The sequence below is a fragment of the Lissotriton vulgaris genome, chromosome 4_1 (genome assembly GCF_964263255.1).
Source record: "Lissotriton vulgaris chromosome 4_1, aLisVul1.2, whole genome shotgun sequence".
NCBI lineage: Eukaryota > Metazoa > Chordata > Amphibia > Caudata > Salamandridae > Lissotriton > Lissotriton vulgaris.
Genome location: NC_141691.1, coordinates 2059849067 through 2059864656, shown reverse-complemented (window position 1 = coordinate 2059864656; position 15590 = coordinate 2059849067). Strand labels below are relative to the sequence as shown.

At 45.5% G+C, this 15590-nt stretch overlaps 1 protein-coding gene across 1 annotated transcript in view; it reads left to right on the top strand.

Moving 5' to 3' along the window:
* The window catches only part of LOC147724965 (E3 ubiquitin-protein ligase TRIM39-like), a 163763-nt gene extending 153249 nt beyond the window's left edge, over positions 1 to 10514 (top strand). The window contains exon 5 of the mRNA XM_086918142.1: positions 9436 to 10514. Within this exon, the coding sequence (XP_086774268.1) occupies positions 9436 to 9947 (512 nt within the window). The 3' untranslated portion in view covers positions 9948 to 10514. The remainder of the gene's footprint in view (positions 1 to 9435) is intronic.
* Positions 10515 to 15590: the final 5076 nt, after the last annotated feature.

Here is a 15590-nt window from a genome sequence, read left to right as displayed (position 1 = left end):
CGAATAATGTACTTGACGCCGGAGACAGGTTAAATGATGATGGCGCCTTATTTTGGGGTTCAGACATGGGCTCTTGATGTAAAATCAAGTAGTGCTTGTGCTCTGCATACTCCAAGCAGGTAAACTCAGGATAGCGTCTTGTCGTGAATAAAAAATATAAAATGAACTCGGAAATCGAGTAAGTAGGGGCAGACAGCAGGATGTTGCTGCTCCGTGCTCCGTCGTGTGGGGACTCGTCCTCCGCGAAAATGGAAGTTCCAGGGTCCCCCGGCGGTCTGGTGGGGCCGTTAGTGAAGATGAGGCAAGCTAGTGCCCAGAGTTGCCGAGTGTGATCGCTGATCAGAGTGGGCACCGAGGCGAGAGAATTAACGAGTCCGCTGACCCTGGTCCAGAAACCTGCCGCGCCGGGAATCGAACCCTGGTCCCGGGCCGTCTTCTGCTCTCGGGTCTGTCGCCTCTAACCAGTGAGCCACACTATAGTTCCCCTTGTGGGTCTGATGAGGGAACATCAGTTAGGTCTACCCATCCCTTCGTCTCTTCTTTAGTCTGGAAGGTACAACCATTTTGTCAACTGCATCGTTCTCAGAAGGGAGGGGTAGTAACATAGCTGGATTCATAGTGGCACATCTTTTAATCGCGATATGTTTAGCAAACAATGTCAATTCATATCCAGTAGGACGTAAGGTGCTGTGTCTTCGTCTTATTCAAAAGTGTATCCACAGCATGGGGTACCATGACTATGAGGTCTGTATCAAGTACAAGTCCTGCTGATTGTAATATCGAAGTGGTCACAGCCGCGGCCGCTCTCAGACAGCTCGGGGGCTCTAGCGACAGGGTCAAGCCCAGCAGAAAAGTAACACAAAGTGTCTGTCTATCCCCAAACTTTTGAGTCAAGAACGAAAGCGCCCAGCCAGCCATCTCATGGACATGGAGTGTTTGAAAGATTAATCTTATGTAAAATATGTGCCAAATGCAACAATAATTTGACTGTACTATCTTTACAACCTTGTTGTGGGTCAGAAGCTATTAGTAGATCATCAACATACTGCACTAATACATTTCCTGAGGGAAGCGAGAATGAATTCAACTGACCTTTTATTGCCTGACTATAAATACTAGGACTCTCAGTATAGTCTTGTGGAGGGTAACAAAAATCTAAAACTTTTGCCGGCTAATGTGAGCCCAAACAAATACCTACTATCAGAATGTATAGGAATGCTGAAAAAGGCGTTTTTCAAATCAATAACAGAAAAGAACTGAGCAGTAGATGGAACCATTGTTTAAAGTGTGCTGATACCAGGGACAATTAGAAATTGCGGTACCACTATTTTGTTAATCTCTCGCAAATCAATCACAAAACGATGAACATCATCAATAGCATCAGAATAATTTGAGGGTGCCCTTTTAAGAATTGGAAGAATCGGACTATTACTAATGTTGGCAGACGTTTCCTCAACCAGTCCTTTCTATATCAAATCCTGAATAATCTAGAAAAGGGCCTTTTCACCTGCTTGTGGAATTTTATATTGGGGAAGGCAGGGCAAGACAACAATTTATTTAACTTGAATAGAAACTGGTGGTATGTGTAACAAACTCACATCAGTATCACCTGTAGCCCCCAATGCGGATGGTACCTGAGCGAACTCAACTGGAAGGGCATCCTGAAACAAACAGTTTCTAGCATTCACATCCGGACCCATAGTAATATAAACACCAGCAGCGGAGCCATAAACAGTAGCATACAATTTATTTAACAGATCCAACCCCATCAAATTCTTACCACAGTTAGACGTTAACAAAATTGGAGATTCCACAGTGAAAGGAACATTCAATGGAAGGGGTCATGAAATGTGATTTACAACCAGTACACCGAAAAAAACTACAGAAACATAATTGTGGCCAGATAGAGCTGCCCCAGGGACCATACATCAAGGAACAAAACTTTTTGTCGCACCTGCGTCCACCAAAAGTTTCTTAATCGAGCCTTGCAAATCCGCTGTGACATAAGGACCACGCTGATCTACAAGTTTCTGAACTGGTCCGTCACCCTGTCCCTGGCTGTCCTAGCTGTAAGACATACCTGTCACATCATCAATATCATAATCATCATTATAATACTGTCCATCTCCAGGAACATCAAAATAATTATTATCAGAGCGGCAACAAGAAGTGGCAACATTCTGTGTGCTATCAGTCCCACAACCTCTCCCACCACAACCACGTCCTATAGGGGACGCAAAACCTTCTGCAAAAGAACAGGACACTGGCATCGCCAATGTCCTTCCTCCGTACAATATGCACACTGGTTCTGTCCCAAAGGTGTCTTCGAAGGCTGCCTCACACGCGGAAGTCGCTGTGAAGGACCTCCTCATCCTCTAACATTACCTCTAAATGCTGGCTGCAACAACACCTTCATCTTTAAATCCTTATACTTTTTGTCAGTTGTATCCTTCTCCTCTTGATCCAGATGTTCATAATATGGGGCCATATTTAAAATGACCGAAGGAGAAGACGTGGACCAGGTGCTTTCAGATGACTGCAAATGAGTCATTATTTCAGGAAGAAGCTTAGTAACAAACCTATCAACAAACAAACAAACTCCTCCCTCTGTGGACATATCCTGCCCACTACAATCCAAAAACGTATCTTCAAAACAAGTAAAAAAATCTGACACTCTCTAATCCTTCTTCGGTCGACAAGCTGTCAATCTATTCCAACTTACCTTCTTAGGTGGAATGAGTGTATGCATGTAAGTAATAATACGACCAGGCAAAGCAAGTATCTCAGCACGGGCTTATCTCCTGGCTTCCTTTCCTGATCCCATCCTTTAATTACATCCCATGTGCCACCTAATTCTGCAACATGATCTTGAGTATGCACCTGTCTCCAAATATCAACCGGAATAAGAGGACCAAAAGACTTTTCAGTATCAGCAAGAGTCATTACAGTAGAAGAGAGAGCCACTGCCAACTCCTTGTAATAGGCAGTAGGGTTCTTCCTCGGATCGGGCAAAGTCGCTTTAAGGGGTAAAACCTCACTTCTTTTCCATGGCGTATAAACCCACTGCTCTTGAAAACGTGCAGCTATAGCTGCTCTAGTAACATTACTGAGCTGATCCGTTAATTCAGGTATTTCTGGATGATATATGTGATGAACCTCATGCATACGGAACTGAGTAATTATAGTAGGACTTTTATCATACAATCGAGCTCTGTAAGAAACAATAGTGGCAATATTTGCAAGCACCTGTTCTGTGGCTAACTTAGCTATATAAACATGGTCCTTAATTTCAAATAACCCTCGTGGTGCCTCCGTCTTAATGTAAATACGCCAAAGATCAATCAGTGTAGCAGACATGTGCTGAAGAAAATGCTGTTGCAAGTAAGGCTCAAGCTTGCGCACAGTTCACCAAAGGTCCTCAGTCCCATAAACTGGATTACTAGCCCACTTCATAGCCTGTTTCACTAATATATCTTTCACATCCTCACTTACTCCAGAACGCACCAGCGGACCCATTTGTTCCCTAAATCCCTGTCCTCAAGCCTTTGTACTGGAGTATCAGTGTCCACAAACATTGGGGAATGTATAACTGCAGGAGGAGGAGGGATAGAAGTACTAGGCAAGACTGTAATCCATGGTTGCACCGGGGGAGGGAGAATTGCGGACACAGAAGTTGGAACAGTAGATAAAACTGAGGTCACAGATGACAAAGATGGTGAAGGCAAAAAAGAATCACGGGGCGCCTTGGCCAAAGCTGTTGAAGTAACAGCCACCACAGATACGGGAACAGCCAAAGCAGATGAAACAGGCTGTTGTGGCTACAAAGGGACAATGGGATATATCCTCTGCAGGGCATAGGATGTGAGGATCGAGTATCTGATAGCTCCTCTACAAACGTATAATGTTCCTTCTTGGCTATATAGGACTTATCAATATGCAACCGAAATCTCCTATCCTCACACTAAATTCCGGTCTACTGTTTTTCTTTATCGTATGCCACAGCTTTCGGTGTAAGAGTCTGCATTCTCCCTTTCTGTGCATCTTTCTCCATTTTTAACTGCCTTCTTTAGCCTCCTTCTGCCGAGTACGGAAAGAATCAAACATCAACTGCCTACATCGCCTCTTAAACAACTGTTCCTGCTCAAACCCAATCTTTTGTTTGTCAAAAGAGCCCATTAAAGGCCACTGCTAATAAGGCCCACAGCCTAGCTGTACTTCTCTAAATTGATAGCATGTACTTTAGGTACATACCAGATTGGTTACTGAGTCACCTTTGTGAGCCCCTGTATATGGTACCTTAGGTACCCAGGGCATAGGTGCACCCTAGGCCTACCAGGGGCTGCGGCATGTATTGTGCCACCCCTGGTTAGCCTTCCAAACTGACACCACAGGTCTGTTCTTACAGCCTGGGTAAGGTGATGTAATCACCCTTTACTTAGACATAGTATATCTATATCTACCGTATATATAGACACATAGTAACCTATAAGTTACTCCTATGGCAGGCCTTGACAGTCCTGGAGGCAGAGTGCTTGGTTTTGTGTGAGAGGGTGCCCTAGCATGAGCTAAACCCTCTGTAGCTTTCTGAACCATCTCCTTATAGCTGTTCTATGATAGCCATACCTTATACTCTTAAGTGCATTATAACCCTCGCGGTTAGTACTAACTTTGGTTTGGCTTTATCAAAACATGTTGTGTAAGGTGTAAAACACTTTGGAATACAACCCCTCCCCCCCCCCCCCCATTCTGGCGGCGGGGGTAGCATTCCTCCCTTCTAGAGGGAGAAACTGGACAAAGGGGAAGGGGTGTAACCACCCCCTCCCCAGGTCCACCCATAGGAGGGACCTTAGAGTTAGCCCAACCCCTAAACTTACAATAAGTATAGAACCCCAGTCCCTAGGACTTTAGATTACCCTGGATGAAACTCTGCAACATATATCTTAGACCTTCGACATTCCATACCGACTGGAAGACGGAAGAATCTCCCTTGTGGTCAAGGAGTGACCACCCTGCTTAAACAGGCACCAACAGCATCTTTGCCGGTCTGCATTTTCGAGGCTCCCGCCGGATCCCGAAGAATCTGCAACACAGGACATGGGCTTCCAGTCATCTCTGACGCTGACCTGCGCTCCAAGCAAAGCGGAGACCTGTGGCGGACACGAGAGACATGGGACCGGAACTCCTGGACATCCTGCATTGCTGCTACTGCACCTTCTTCCTGAGATATCTTAAAGTTGCGCATTGGGGTGCTTGAAGCCCCAGCCCGAGCACCTTTTGCATCGAAGCTGTCGTCCACACTCCATGAGTGTCCCGTGGACCCGCTTTGTGCATTTCAGCTCAATGTGTCTTCGCGGTTCCTAGTCCGTTGGCTAGTGAGCCCTCAAGAAGACCAATCCTTGATTTACTTTGCTTTCCTGGTTGCTCCAGGCTTACTCCAACTTCTCCCCAAAAGAGAAGTTCCTCAGACCTTGCTGGTCTGCACCGAAGCTCGTCTCAACATCCTGCGTGGATTGCATTTGCCAAAGGCTTGTTAGATCCAATCCGGATACCGATACCGCAGTCAACTAGATCCTTCATGGAACAGCTCGAATCCAGCTCCTGGTCATCGCCAACGCCTCCTGGTCTTCGTGGCTGAAGAGACAAGCTTCACCTTTTCACCTGAAATCACCAGACATCGGCTGGCCTCTTCCTATCGCCATCCTGGTCACTGGCTAGTGACCCAGACTGTCTCCTCTGCTTTCAGGTTCTTCACATCTCTGATCCACCGTTGGATCCACCCGGACACTTTTCCTCTGGTCGCCTGCAGCACTTCTTTGCAGCTCTCTATTGGAATTGATGATGAAACCCGACACCAAAAGGCACCTATCCACCCGGCTTCCCTGGGTGAGGTAACATGAGTACTCCGGTGCTCCCGTGGGTCTTGAATCTCGAAGTTTCCTAGTCTAAAAGGGTTCCATCGTAGTTCACCTAGAAGTACCCTTAAACTGTAACTTTGTAACTTGTTTGTTCTCCAAAATCAATGGTAACCGGCGGCTGTGTGTAGACACTGCACGCATCTCCCGTGGGCCTCCTACATCCTCACCTTTGGTAATTCTAGACAGCCCCAGCAATTCCACCGGCCATAGGCCTGCTTTCTAACTCTCACGTGGTTCTTATACCACTATTTTAGTATATGGTTTGTGGGGCGCCTAGGGCATAAAGTATACTGTTCAACTTATTGTATGCTAATTAAGTTCCTTGTATTGTACTTTTACCTCTGACCTCATAAAGAGTGCAGAGGGATTGTGTTTAGCATAAAAACATATATATTTGATATATACCTTGTGTGGTGTGCTTTTATTTGATCATTCAAGAGATTATAACTGGTAAATCAACTTCCTTAACTCGTCTCCAAGTCTTAGCCTGAAGGCTGCTCTCCACAGCTACCACTAGGATAGCTTTCTATAAGGTTGACTTTATAACCTACCATCAATAAGGGTCGTTTGGACTGGGGCAAGGTGCTCACTAGAATAGTGGACATCATATACCAGGCCAACTTACCACAATGTACATTTCAAAATCAGGCAAAGGCACGCCAACAGTGGAATTTTCAGGCAGCTGCAGCTGAAAAGTGAAATACAGAAGAAACAGTTTCAACACTCATATCTTGCAAAGGAGACCTAGTCCAAGGACATTCAATCTGGAGCCTGCCACAAGAAATGGGGGAGAGGGCCTCTGCCTAGTGAGAAAGATATGCGCTAATGAAAACAGTGTATTCATTGCTAAAACAGAACCTAAGAGGAGAAATGAAAGTCAGGAGGGGGCATTTCTCGGAACTGAGCACAAACACTAAAAATGGTGCCGAAAAAGAAAATGGTGTTCGAAATGCTAACTAAATAATAACACTACATGAGAATTTTCAGGCCTAATTTAACAACTGCAGTGTACTAACGAGTTCCTGTTTTGGCTTCGCCCCATTCACCTCATGTTCCATATTTAGCGCCTTGTGTGTGTGATGCTCCTTCTACAAAAGAACTGTTCCTCCAAGTAAGTGCTGTTTAGTGCAGTGTTCAGTACAATGCACGCCTTACCATAGGAGATGTCTAGCACGGTGTACTGTACATAATGCTTCTTACTGATAAGTACTTTCTAGTGCAGTGCACAATACACAAAAGTATGCTTCTTTCAGATATGTGCTGCTAGTGCAGTACAGTACAGTGCACTCATTTCATGTACTTGCTGTACAGTGTAGTCTTTTGTATAGTAGGGTGAGCCCCTTTCAGTTAGGTACTGTCTAGGGCAGCGTAAACTATAGTGTGGTCCTTTGCGATAGCTGCTGTCTAGTGCTGTGCGCTGTACAGTGCACACCTTCCAGATACGTTCCGTGTAGTACAGTACAGTGTGCTCCTTCCAGATAGAAATTGTCTAGTGCAGTGTACGTTGAAAAAGTATGCTCTTTCCAGATAGGTGCTGTCTGGTGCAGTACCGAACAAGGTGCTCCTATGAGGGAGGTGCGGTATAATGCAGAGTGCTTCTTCCCAGGAGGTGCTGTATAGTGTGGAATAGGCACTTCAGTGTGCTCCGTTCAGATAGCCGCTGTCTTGTGCAATGTAAAATACAGTGCAATCCTTTGAAATAGGTCTTGTTTAGTGCATTAAAGTACAGAGTGCTCCTTCCAAATAGTTGGTGGCTTATGCAGTACATTGAAGTGCACTCGTTCCAGGTAGGTGCTCTTAGTGCAGCACAGTACAATCTGCTCCTTCCAGGTAGATGGTGTATAGTGCAGTATATTGTACAGTACAGTGTGCTCCTTTCAGATATGTGCTGAGTAGGGCAGTGTAAAGTACAATGTGGGCCTTTGTGATAGGTGTAAAGTACAGTGTGTTTCTTTGTGATAGGTCCTGTGTAGTGCAGTGTACAGTGCAGTGCTTGCTTGCCACTTAGATACTATTTTTGCAGTATATTGTACAGTACATTGCATTCCTTAAAAATAGTTGTTGTCCTGTTCAGTTTAAAGTATTCATAAATTGTGTTCCTTCCAGATAGGTGCTGCTAGTTCAGTACAATGCACGCGCTCCTTCCATGTAGTTGCTGTATAGGGCAATCTCTTGTACAATGCAGTAGAGTGGGCCCCTAAAGGCACTGTCTAGTACAGTGTTAAGGTTAAGTATGAGTATACGTTCCTTTTCTGTGAGTAGATGAGTTATTCACGTATAAGGCTAAATCCTTCTTGTCTTCATTGCAATCACCATACAAATACTAGAAATTCATTCCATCTTCGTTGAATTTTTCCAAGAAGTTGCTTTATTAATACAACAAAGAGCAAACAACAGCCGACACGATGTAGCGAATAGCGCCAGAGCTTTTTCAAGGATCATTTTGTAACTTTTTGCAGTTTTGTTGATGCACAGTACCAAAGATTATATTCCACGTTCAATTAATTAAAGGTAAATCTCCAGGATTTGCGATGCCTTCCGAGTAATCCGGTATGCGGTGCAGGACCTGCGCCGCATACCGGATTACTTGGAGAACATCGCTAATCCTGGAGATTTACGTCTTATTTATTGAACATGGAATATAATCTTTGGTACTGTGTATCGACAAAACTGCAAAAAGTTCAAGAATGATCCTTGAGAAAGCCCTTTCGCTATTCGCCACATAGGGTGAAACACGTGTCGGCTGTTGTTTGCTCTTTGTTGTATTAACCCCTTAAGTGCTGCTGACGGCCATCGGTCGTCAGCAGCGCTACCTCCCCAGTGCTGCGCACGACCATTGGACGTCCATTCAGCACTGGTTCCAATGGACAGCGCAGCACTGGGGAGGGATGTTTACACGCAGCTAAGGTGTTAATAAAGCAAATTCTTGGAAAAATTCAACGAAGATGGAAAGAATTTCTAGTATTTGTATGCTGATTGCAATGAAGACAAGAAAGATTTAGCCTTCTATGTGAATAACTCGTCTACTCAGAGAAAAGGAACGTATACTCATACTTAACCTTAAATTGAAACTTTGAAGCTCTTAGGGTCCAGAGCTTTGAGTATGGTTCCCTTGCTCCTTCAATAAATCTTGAAGAAAGATATAGGCCTGAGATCCCTGGACCTTTTACCCTTGTTGACTGTCTAGTGCAGTACAGTAGAATGTGCTTCTTCTAGGGAGGTGTGGTATAGTACAGTGCATTGAATAGTACAATGTGGTCTTTCCAGGTGGGTACGGTCTACTTTGGTATATTGTACAATATAGTGGTCTCCTTCCATGTAGGTGCTGTATAGTGCAGTATATTGTGCTGTACAGTACGCTCCTTCGATGTAGGTGGGGTATAGTGCAGTATATTTTACAGTACAGTGCACTTATTCTGCGTAGGTGCTGTCTAGTGCAGAGTAAAGTGGAGTGTGGTTCTTTGTGATTGGTCCTCTGTGCTGCAGCTTAAATCTCTAATTCTAAATCTCTTCTCTGCAGTGATGGTGACTCTGGATCCAGACACAGCACATCCTCAGCTCCTCTTGTCTGAGGGGCGGAAACGTGTGGGACAGACATACACAGAAGAGCCCTTGTTGATCAGCCCCAAGAGATTCACCACCCTACCCTGTGTGCTGGGGAGTGAGGGGTTCACCTCAGGCAGACATTACTGGGAGGTGCAGCTGTTGCAGCAGAGGAAAGGTTGGACTGTGGGGGTTGCAGCAGAGTCGGTGGAGAGGAAGAGTGCAATCACGTGGTCACCTGACGGGGGAGTCTGGGCTCTGAGGAAGTCATGGAATGATCAGTACTGGGCTCTCACCTCCCCTAAGACCCGTGTAATAACTCGTGAGCAGCCCCTGAAGCTGGGGGTGTATCTGGACTACGAGGGGGGGAGGCTGTCCCTCTTCAACACAGACTCCATGGAGCTTCTCTTCACTTTCCCCCAGACCTGCTTCACTCACAGGCTCTTCCCAATCTTCTCTCTGGATGACGGAGAGCTCAGGTTGGTGTAGGAGATGCAGCCCCCCCAGGGGCAGAGCTGAGGCTGGTAGAGGATCTGCAACGCCCCCCCAGGAGCAGAACTGAGCCTGGTGGTGGAGCTGCAGCCCTCTCCTTTGCCTCCAACTTTGCATGTATTCTCTCCTCCCCCACTCCTAGAAGTCCCTAGGGAAGGGACACCATTTTATGAAGTCCTGTGAGGGGAGGGGTTGGGACTACAGTGTGGAGGAAGGATAACCCTATTAGTGGTCCCTATGAGTGGAGCTGTGTGTATTAGTCTCATGTGGGGGAGGAGCTGTGACTTCTGTGTGGGCAAGGGGCTTTGACTGCTGTGAGGTGGGGAGAGGCAGTGACATTCCATTTCCCATCTCAGGATTAACCCCTTCCGCTTCTAATTTGTCATTTAATTAACATTCCCAACTATAGCGTTTTGGTAACATGCACCACCCGTGTGGATCTGGGCAGACTTTGTACAGGTACTACGTAAGAGACTGGGATGTGTTAAGGTGTGGTTAACAGAAGTATGATGATATGGCTTAGTGTATGAGTGTATGTTGGAATATAAATAATTATGAAACAGACCTCTGTGTGTGGCGTATTTCATTTATGTGCTACCAGACTGGTGACTAGTAGGGAAGACGTGCCCAAAAAAAACAAGGCTGCTCTCTCTGAGAGTTTGGTACAACTAACTTCTCATGCATGCCACGTGTATTTCGAATTGATGTAAAGCAGTCTGCCACTGCCACATGTGGGTCCAAAGCCCTACTGCAGACCGTACATGGCCACCGAAGAAGTCAAAGGCCCTCAGAGGAGTGTATTTGAAACGCCCACCGATATTGTTGGTGAGGTTTTCAGCAGAAACAATGCGCAGTGCCCAAACACTGAGCAAATTATTCAGATGAAGCAAAATATATCGGTAGTGATATTCAGGTACAAGAAACAGAGACTTTAGTCACCGCCAAGAGCAGTAGAAGCACTCTACAGCCTCAGATCACACGTAGCGGCCCAGTATCAGGCACAAGGACAGTGCTTGTCAACGCTGCAGAAGCAACTGCTGTTACCTTGGGTGGCGAATGCTGCCTGAACAGCACGTGCCATCAAAGGCGGCACTGTGGCCACGTACCTGAAGCCACCACCATTTGACACTGAGAAGAAGCATCATTTGGGGGAAACATCCTTAACCCGCAGTCTTTACAATGACCAGCCTTTACTACAAAGTCAGGACCCTTAATGTGACGGTACCAGGCGTTACTTCACTACGCAAGTCGTTACAATGACTTGCTGTAGGGAGGTGTGTTGTTGGACTGGTGTTGGATTTTTAGGTCTAACAGCTTCCCTACTGTTGCGTAGACTGGAGTTGGAATAGTAAGTTATACTATTCCAACGTCCAGCACCCCCTAAAGCAAGTTAAGGGTATTTTGTGAAGCATTCTAGCTGGAGCTTTCTGGACCACTTGAAGTTTTTTTATCACGTATTTTGGACTCCCTAAATAAAGGGAGTCTGTATAGTCTAGATGTGAGCTGATTAAACCCTGCACTACAACCCTTTTAGGTATAGTGGTATTATATGTAAGAATTTTCACAGGGATCTCAGAATGCCAAAAGAAGACACAACCAGTTTTTGGGCCTGTGTTTCCATAATGAGTTTGTCATCAGAGTAAAAAACCCAGACTTTTTACTGGCTGGGCAGTTTCAGTTATTTCTCCTAGTTGTTCTGGCCAAAGCAGTGTCAGCCATCTTGAACAGTTGTTACCGACCACAAGTATTTCCGTTTTGTCACCATTAAGTTTCAGGCTACTTGCACACATGCAGTCTGTAACCTCCTTGAGGCATGAGTTAAGTTGGGTGGAAGTTCGACTGACATCATGTGTAAGAGTCATGATGATCGGTTTATCATCTGCATACGACAATAAGGTTAATCTGTGTGCACATACAATCACTGCTAGGGAGAGAATGTAAAGATTAAAAACTGTGGGGCTTAGTGAGGACCCCTGTGGTACTCCATACTATAGAGGATGGACAGCTGAATAAAGCATATCTTCGCACACCTAGAGCTCCTATTTCCCAAGAAGGATTCCAGCCAATTAATGATGTCCCAGTTAATTCTGACTTCTTTCATGCTCCGGATTAGTGTAGGATGTGACATGGTGTTGAAGGCTGCCCTTGGATCTAACATTATCATGGCTGCTGAACCACCTTAGTCCAGAATTGAGCAGACTTCCTCAGTGGCTACAAGCAGTGCAGTCTCCGTGCTACACCCTGATCTTATGCCTGTCTGGGTGGGGTGGAGAATATCATGAGTTTCCAGAAAACTGGAGTGATGTTTTTTTAAATTGTTTCCAATAATTTGCTTACTACAGGAAGCAGGGTGATGGGTCTATAGCTTTATGCCAGAAGAGGATAAGCCATAGGATTTTTTAGTAGCGGTTTTACTATGGCATGTTTTCAGGATGGGGAATATTGCCACTTGCCGGGGAGTGGTTAAGAATGTCCATAAGAATGGGCAAGAATACATCTACGATATTGTACACAAACTGGGTAAAGATCAAAACCCAGCAGATTAATTTTCACAAGAACTTCTGCATTGTCACAGATCAACATCCAAGATGGCTGAAGAATATCTCAGCTTCATCGTGAGGTTAGGAACACCTGCGGTTCTGACTGTTGTACAAATTATTGCTGCTATCAACAAGGACAAAGTTCAAAGCTCTCATTGCAGCTCAATCGTGGAGAAAAGTAACCCAGCCTCTAGCTGATTACATCAAATTCCAAAAGTTCAATAATGTACTGGATAAGCTGTCAGTCACCCAAGAAGGTATAATATTGAGAGGTTCGAGAATTGTCATACCTGAGATCCCAAGATGTCAGAATTTCAAGCTGGCTCATGAAGGACACCTTAGTTTTCTAGCCACCAAAAGAGCCTTACAAGATCGAGTGTGGCTCCCTCGACTAGACAAGCGAGTCAAGAAGAAAATGAAAACGTGTCACATTTGCAACTGCCTGTCCCCAAAGATGACACCACACTCAGTGACAATGTTTGACCTCCCCTCACTTTCCTGGGTGATAGTTGCAGTTTACTTCTTTGGGACTCTAGGAAATAGACACTATTTCATGGCATTCATTTTTTTTGTAAATCTTTTTGTATACAAACATTTCAATTTTTACAATACATGCTCATGCCTTCATTACTATTTTTGAAAAAAATACAATTGGTACTTCACATATGTTTTAAATAATTGTAGGTACACTGCCGGTTACATCTTAGATGATTTTGGAGCACAATGCATTCTATACATTTGTGGCATATCTCAATGGTTTTTGCAAGTGTGGGCAAGATAGTAGTAAGTAAACCAAGCTTGTTAGTACATTCCATATGGTGAATGAAGTTCTTTGACAGATCAGTGTAAATATCAGAATAATTTTACTAGAACTGAAAAATTAACGAGAAAAAGAGAATATATTCAAACCCTTGACCCTTGCCCGTGGCACCCCCCCACCTTCCTGTGTAGAATTTGCTAACTTTTTTCCATGCCTATTGCCTGCTCCTTCCCTCCTTACTATGGTGTGCGGATATGTGCACAAGTGTAACCAGTATGAAGTTGTTGTCTGTGTGTCGCGGTCTACTCGGAACTGCGTTACACATATGTGGTGTCTACCTGAAGCACTACTCCACAGAGGATTCCCCCTCAGCATCCCCGTGCTCCGCTGCAACTCAGCTAGGAGTGCATCCCAGTACTTTGCAATGGGGACCTGACGTAAGTCCATGGTTTCCTTACGCCTGATGGCGAGGTTTTCCGCCATAACCCATGCCAGAAATGAATTACGCCATGCCTGTACATTAGGGGTATCTGGTGCTTTCCACCTCTTGGTAATCAGCCTCTTGGCTGCCACCAAACCTAACTCCAGGACCCAAATGGTCCTTTGGTGCTGGGTGTTCTTCGGAATCTGTGTAGGAGGTACGTCGGCCATTCAAAAGGTATCTCATGCCCAGTGCAGGAGTGTAGTATAGTGTGGCCACCTGCCTCCAGTACATGGCGAGCTGAGTGCAGCTCCAGAGCATGCGTATTAGATCAGCCCCCAAGTAGGCACATCTCTGGCACACAGCATCCTCCCGACTGAAGTACCCGTTAATTTTGGCAGGGGTTGAGTTATGCCCTTTAAATTGTATAAAACTGAATTTGCTGGAACCGCATGTTTCTGGGGATGCGTGTTGGACTTTCCAATAGCCGAGCCTACTCCATGTCATACAATGGACAGCTCATATCTGTGCCCAGTTGCAGCGGAGTGAATTCAGGCTCACCGCTGTGTGTGTCCTGAACGAAGCTGCGAACCACCGTGTGAGATGTCTGCCCTGTCCCATGACTTGTAAGTACTGCATGGTGAGGTGTGATTGTGGCTCAGTATTAATGTCACCCCACTTAGCCATCAGTGTGCCAATCAATGAACAATGTATTTGAAACTGCCCTGGTGGAAGCCCCTCATCCTCTACCAAGGATGTGTATTGTATAAGCGTCCCATCTCAGTACAAGTCCCCAAGTGTTTGAATGCCCGCCTCCTTCCATTTCTGGATTGCAGTCGCCGTGATTGCTGTCTTATCCTTGGGGGACCCGTCTAGGGGTATTGCTGGTGCTTATGGTATTATACTCCGAGTTATGTAAAGGGTCCTGTGAAAACATTTATATGCAATGGCGAGTAATAGGGGCTCTGGAGGCCTTTCCCTTGTGCCAGGGTGGAAGAGCCTGACAATCTGCCCCAATGAATAGGGTGGCTGCATGGTCGCTGTGTCCTCACGATGTTGGTCCGACAGCCACGGTGCTATCCACTGCAGCTGAGCGGCTAAATAGTAGTGTTCAAAATATGGAGCTGCCTAGCCTCTCTGCTCCGTGGGTAAGTACAGCTTCCTTAGTGTTACTTTATGTCTGGCATTGCCCCAAATGAAGTCTGTTATCAGCCTTTCCAGCATGACAAAAAAGGAAGAAGGAATGTACACAGGTATGTTCATGAAGTAATATGAGTCTCAGGAGGATTACCATTTTGATAAGTGCTACTCTACCCGTTAAAGTGAGTGGGAGTGTGCCCCAGAACTTCCTATGAGATCTGATGGCCGTCAGTGCTCTGCCCAGGTTCCCGTCAAATAAGTCTTTTGGTTGGCGATAGATCCGGATGTCCAGGTAACGGAATGTGTCATCCTTCCACTGAACCTTTTTGTCATTGATGATAAGGCCCAGGTCATGGTTCCATCCTCCGAACGAGTATATGCAGGACACATCGACATTGACTTTGAGCCCTGAAAGTGCAGCAAAGTCTTGTAGGATTTGCGTCAACTGTCTGTGGACCCACTCAGTGTCTCTAATGTAACTTTGGAGGTTGCCTGCGTAGAGCGACACCAGGTGTGTGCTGTATCCCAGCTGAGTACGTAGAACCTCTGCTAGTGGCTCTATTGCCAGCGCAAAAAGGAAGGGGGAAGAAGGGCACCCCTGCCTTGTCCATCTATGCACTGGAATTGTGTCTGAAATGTAGGGGCCCATTTTGACCCTGACAGTTTGTTCAGTGTAAAGCAGCTGCACTAGGTGAAGGAACACTGGGCCTAATGCATATCTTTTAAGTGTCACAAAGAGGTAGTTCCACTCTAAGGAGTCGAAGACCTTCTCCAGGTCC